At 32.2% G+C, this 6,153-nt stretch overlaps 1 protein-coding gene across 2 annotated transcripts in view; it reads left to right on the forward strand.

Moving 5' to 3' along the window:
- LOC106457160 overlaps positions 1 to 2,747 on the forward strand; it is a 75,212-nt gene extending 72,465 nt beyond the window's left edge. For both annotated transcript variants that reach the window (XM_022382989.1, XM_022382990.1), the window contains one exon: positions 1,979 to 2,747. In XM_022382989.1, the coding sequence (XP_022238697.1) occupies positions 1,979 to 2,146 (168 nt within the window). In that variant the 3' untranslated portion in view covers positions 2,147 to 2,747. The remainder of the gene's footprint in view (positions 1 to 1,978) is intronic.
- The last annotated feature ends 3,406 nt before the right edge of the window (positions 2,748 to 6,153 follow it).

Consider the following 6,153-nt stretch of genomic DNA (forward strand, 5'->3'; position numbering starts at 1 on the left):
ATAAATTTAATCTAAACAAACGTTGATATTAAAATGATAATAACAAATTCGTTACAGGATTCACTTAGTCAAATGCAAGAACATGTAACATCTGAGTAACCATCATGATGTCGTGTCCCCCAAAATTATGCCATTTTTAGGACGATAATGCATCAATATTCTAAACTTAGAGAATAATGGGTTTGTTTGATCAATACAGTATAATATTCCAAGATTTGGATCATCCCTTTTAATTCCTTGGATCTATATACAACTGAATATTTTTGGAATGATATAGCACTATCGTTGCCCGAGAAACAACACAAGTTATGGTGCTTTCTTCGGGACAAGTGAATAAGTTAGACTTAGAAATGTCGATGATTGAAACTGTGTACCGAGCATGATGTTTCATACAAGCACTACTAGACATATTTTTAAGAGGACTAATAATGTTCAAGTGTTTCATGTTGTCCATATCAAATTGGTATCGTCCGCCGTGCAACCTTTATCAAGTTAAACTATTACAAACTACGCAAAGTTCTTTTGTATTGTCACTAAAACTTTAAGTTTAGATAATTGTCTTTTAATGTTAACCTTATGACATACTTTCAGTTTTAATGATGTCGTAAACACTAACAATGTTATAGATGCTTGTGGATTTTCTGGTTCGACCCTTTTAATATTGGTAACTTAATCGATTTTATTGAAGTTCATGTTTATGTTTTAACAATTAAACGAAGGTAAAAAAAACAGGTATCGCTGTGAAATATTTGTTAAATAAACATTTTCATTCTTTCTCGGTAAAAAAAATGAAACATGTTTTGAGGGATATCTTGCTAGAATTAAGGCTTAAGATTTCTTTCTTTTGCCGTAATGTAGATTGTAATACGAAATATCTCTGCGTTTTAACGAAACCTACGTTAACTTTTCTTTTACCTACAGACACGTAAAGCTTATTTGAATAACATTCCATATGATCAACCCAACAGGGTTAGTGAGAGCTGTGCTTCACTAAATAAATCATTATAGTCGGTCATAAAAGAGAGAAAAAAATTCATCCCAGAAAATATCTTTAATTCTCCAATATATAGGGAAAAATATCACCTGTAACAAACGTAATGAATCCTGTTTCATAGTTCAGGAACAACTATCTCTTCTCTGTTTATCATTAAATCAAAACATCCATTTATTACTTGCACTTATCTCAACATGAAAACCAGAAAATATCTTTAATTCTCCAATATATAGTGAAAAATATCACCTGTAACAAACGTAATGAATCCTGTTTCATAGTTCAGGAACAACTATCTCTTCTCTGTTTATCATTAAATCAAAACATCCATTTGTTGCCTGCACTTATCTCAACATGAACACCAGAAAAGAAAACACACACACACACAAAACTACGCCACACTTTCTCAAATGTAATTGGCTATGTACGAACTTAATTCAAAGATTAAGTAAATATAAATAAAAATCCAGACGAAATTCAAAATAAGTCTCATGATATTGTAAGGGACGAATCAGCTACTTTGTCATATTTTAAGATTACCGTATGGAGAATAAGTGTTGTCTTCCAATTAAAGGAGCTTTCTATGACAAAACAAAAAAACAACGCCGCTCTGAACTTAAACCAGTCATCAATATTTTGGATCACAACAATTTTAAATTAATTTCCAAACCATTTTATGCAATCTTCAAGTTTGTTTCGCATAAGTCAGTCTATTCTGCATCATATGAAAACCCGTTAGGAGAACGTTGATGAGATGGAACCGTCTGTAATAATGCAGAGCATGATCAAAATTAGGATATTAAGATAGTGCTTTTTAATTGTTCTATATTAATCTCAGTTAAGTTGCCAGAACTATAAATGATTTAGTAGATTAGATAATTTTTTTAAAAACAGGCGATATTACTCTTTCTTTTCTTTCTTTTTTTTTAGTAAAAAGAGATGTTTTCTGCAGTGTAATAATTGTTTTTGTTTTTTGTGTGTTTTCAGAAATATGCTGCCAATTTTGAACAAGAAAACATCGGAATAATGGAGCTTCCTTACGTCACGGAAGAGCGTTTGCAGAAAATTGGAGTTCCAATGGGTCCACGCATGCGTATTATCAAAGAAATCCAGATGTCTTTTGGCCAGGATCAATTTAAGATATATATAGTGTGAAACAAGCCACGAGACTAATCAAACCTTAAAAGGAGTTTTTCAGTAAACGTCAAATCCGGACTGTGGATATATAAACAAGTTATTTTGGACTCAGAGTGTGGCCAGGATTTTAACTAAATGGATTAATGGATTAACAGATTAATCAAAATGACCTTATGCTTGTAGATTCTATGAACTTTATATAAGATTAAAAGTGACATATGGAGCTGTGTTCATATGACGTGTTTATTTGTGAGATATTTTTAGACTGTGTCTTCATTTGATAGCTCACCTGCTAAATTATGCACATTATGAACTATTTATTTACATGATGTATAAACTGAAAACATCATTATAAGTACATTTCTGACTGCTGAGGGAACATGTTATATTCAGACAACTGAACAATCTTCAAGCTGACTTGATGTTTAATGTTGTTTTCACACCATGTGAATTTATAAATTCACTCTATGGTTCCCTTTCACATGATCGTCGTCAGCTTAGTTTTCAGAATTGCAAGGAGCAAGACTTTAATGTATGGTTTACTTCTTGTTTCGAAGAGCAATCATAAGTTATGCCTACATTATTTCAGAGGCAAAGTACCTATGGTAAAGTAACAACATTTAATTGAGTGTTTAAGTGGAGCTTTAAATATTGATAGATTAAAGCATTATTTGAAAATTTTGGAAGGGCTATTTCTTCATAAAAATCAATAATTTTTAGTTAACCCATTTATATCTTTATTTGCATTGGTACTTTTAAAGAACTATAAACATTTGTCCAATATATATATATGTGTGTGTGTGTGTTCGTGTGAAATTCAAACTGTAGTAGCGTGGTAATTTCATTGTTCTCATTATCGCAGCTATCATTTCACTAGTAATAGTTTTCGTATTAATTACCCAAATTATCTAAATATCTCGATAAAACCAAAGGCTCTTTGATAACAGATGAAATTAGAATATTTGATTAATCTTAAAGAAGCTGTTGACATCTCTTTGAGCCACCAGTAAAGTAATAAAATGATTCACAAGTCTGAGCATTTATCACGCACTTCTCTTTTTCTGTGAAGATCATCACGCTGCAATGTTGTAGGTTTCAACTTTACTTCATGATGACAACTTCAATGGCGTATTAAAATGACACTGTTATGTTAGTTTGTACATAAATAAGTATTGTAACACATCTCAGAATTGCTCTTTGCGGCAACTATTTGTCTAATCTTCTTTATTGCTGTGTTTTCAAGATAGGTAGAAATGTGCAGTTGTTCATGTAGTCGAGTGTTCTTCTGAGATATTTTCCGTGTGCTAGTCTTTACGGTCCTCGTGGTCAGCGTGCTGGATTGTGGAATTGAGGGACTGCGGTTTCTGATGCGTTACTAACAAAACATCTTGCTTGTAATATTAATTTCTTTAACTATAAATTAATTTTCCTTGAACAAGTATCATTTTTATAATTATGAGGTATTATTTTCGTATTTTCACCCACAACTCTGTAAATAACAAAACAAACCCATTTGGCTAAACTAAATAAAACCCTACATGTTACTAAGTCATTTAAAAATTAATTAATTAATAAAAATACTCCAAAACTCTAGCCACTTGACACTGGATATTCTATTTTAAAGAATCTCTTTGATAAAACTATATAACATATAATGTAACCGATGACGATTTTCAGGTAAAAGCATTATTTCAGAAAAGCTTTGGTTGGGGGTGGGGGCTGGCCTCGCGTGGGTCTCCCAATTCAGCTGGATGTCCTATGCTATGACGTAGTTTGTGAATAAATGTTAATTCCGCCTGGCTAGAAATACTTCAGAGATATTGCGATTTGGGGATCCCTCCCGAGCTTGAGATGTGGAGTATTAGCCCTTGTCGCCCCTCTCTCCACAATGGCACTTCTGTTTTCAGGTGCCTAGTTTCGTTATAGATATTCACGTTCTAAGTATTCATTAATAGTTATTATAGCTAAAAAATTAGACTTTGTGTTGAAAACAAGTTAGTCAGAGAAAGTACGAAGTACACGATACTTTAGCAGTCCTTTTTGTTTCTAGTATTTTGGAGAAAAAGGGGTAGGGTAATTTATGAATAAGCAATAACACAGTGGCAACTAATAGTTTATACGTATTAACAACTAAATTCATTTTTGGTATCAATTGCTTTTATGCCCTGTGATTCTATAAACTTTGTGTCCTTTCTAACATGACTACAAAGTATAGTCAAATCAGTGATAACGTAAACCTTCAATAATAGAAAGTACTGCTCGCCCTCAGTAGACATCTAATGAAACACCGTTTTATAGCTTCCTCATGTACCTTGCTACATAGTTAGAAATGGGACTGTATCAAAGTCTGCAGTGACTGGCCACATACTTTGCGTCACAAAGTCCAGTAACTAGTCCAGGAAACAAGTTTATTTGTGTCTTGAAAGCATCGGAATATAAGATATCAGATAGCTATCCTGGTTTGGTTTAAGCCTATTGTCTGCTAGTTACAGGGCTGTCCCAATATAAAACAGGTAGTAATACTCACAAACTAATTTCCATAACGCAACAACTATCAAAATACGTGTTAGCTTTTCCACTAAATATATATATATTGAGAAATAAATGATTGAGTGAACTAATAAAATAAACTTAGAGATATACAACGAAAATCATAAACGTCTGTTAACTGTCTGAAAAAAATCAATATATTTAACATGTGTTAACGTCAGAATTCAACAAAACAAGAAGAAAAGAAACAAATCCTAATTCAACTAGTTCTTGCCATGCAAAAACACTTTTAACTCAATCACTATGTACACAGACTAGTTCAAAAATTCCTTTATGTTAGAGCATATCAAGGAAAAACAGTCAGTTTTTATACTACAAGAAAAGCGAAATACTTAGGAAAGTTTATATTTTACGTTGAATCTAACAAGTGAATCATACTCCTAGTTAAGCATTAAATTAGCTATTCAATATTTTATATGATTTGAATATGTACAAGTGTGCTGGATATCAGTTACAGAAATATAGGATTGTCATGGTAAGTTAAGTTTAATGTCCACTGAACATAAGGGTCAATTGGTCAGATGAACTGTAATCAGTTCTAAATGTTAAGCGCCAACTTCTTTCCTTCTGGAGGATGAGAAGTAAAGGTCAGTTGGTCAGATGAGTTGTAATCAGCTCTAAAGGTCAGCGTTTAGTCATGTTTCTGTGAACGAAAATTAGAAGCATATTCTCATTGGTTAATTGCACCTTTCACCTCATTATCTGATAGCTTTAAAAGGAGTTCAAGAACCAGCCCAAATATCAAGTCCAAATATCACTGAAATCATGAGCGTCACTACAGCCATTTTGTTGTTCCTTGTCGTTACTGTTGTGAATGGTAAAACGGTCAGTTTCACGGATTGTGGTGAGTTTGAGTTTTTATAATTTAGGATTTCGACGAAGACTAAAACAGACTAGCAAGTTGTATATGTTTTGTTTTTATTTGCTTGTGAGTTATTTTTAAATTATTATTCTTGCTCTGCTGAACTATGTCGGACAAGGAATTTACACATACATATAACATTAACTTGATCTTTTTAAAACATTCGCATAAAGGTGGTGTTGAACTGGATGTTTATTCTAATAAAAAAATCAATTCAGATAAGAAAAATGCTTTAACGTTTTACTTCAGGTAATAAACTTTAGATGTTCAATTATGAAAAGAAACATTCGAAGAATCTCCACTAAGTATATGCGATGAATGATGATAATTATTTCATAAGAATTGCATTATTAAACATATTATTGTAAACAGTGGAGTTTTAGTTACATCGTCTTTGAAGTAGGGTCGTTTAAGGAGTTTAAACGAACATTTTTAAACATATTATTGTAAACAGTGGAGTTTTAGTTACATCGTCTTTGAAGTAGGGTCGTTTAAGGAGTTTAAACGAACATTTTTAAACATATTATTGTAAACAGTGGAGTTTTAGTTACTATCCGTACGTTTAGAACGTAGGGTACGGTTTAAGAGGTTAACAACTATTTTTAAACATATT

This window comes from Limulus polyphemus, unplaced genomic scaffold (assembly GCF_000517525.1).
Source record: "Limulus polyphemus unplaced genomic scaffold, Limulus_polyphemus-2.1.2 Scaffold298, whole genome shotgun sequence".
Taxonomy (NCBI): domain Eukaryota; kingdom Metazoa; phylum Arthropoda; class Merostomata; order Xiphosura; family Limulidae; genus Limulus; species Limulus polyphemus.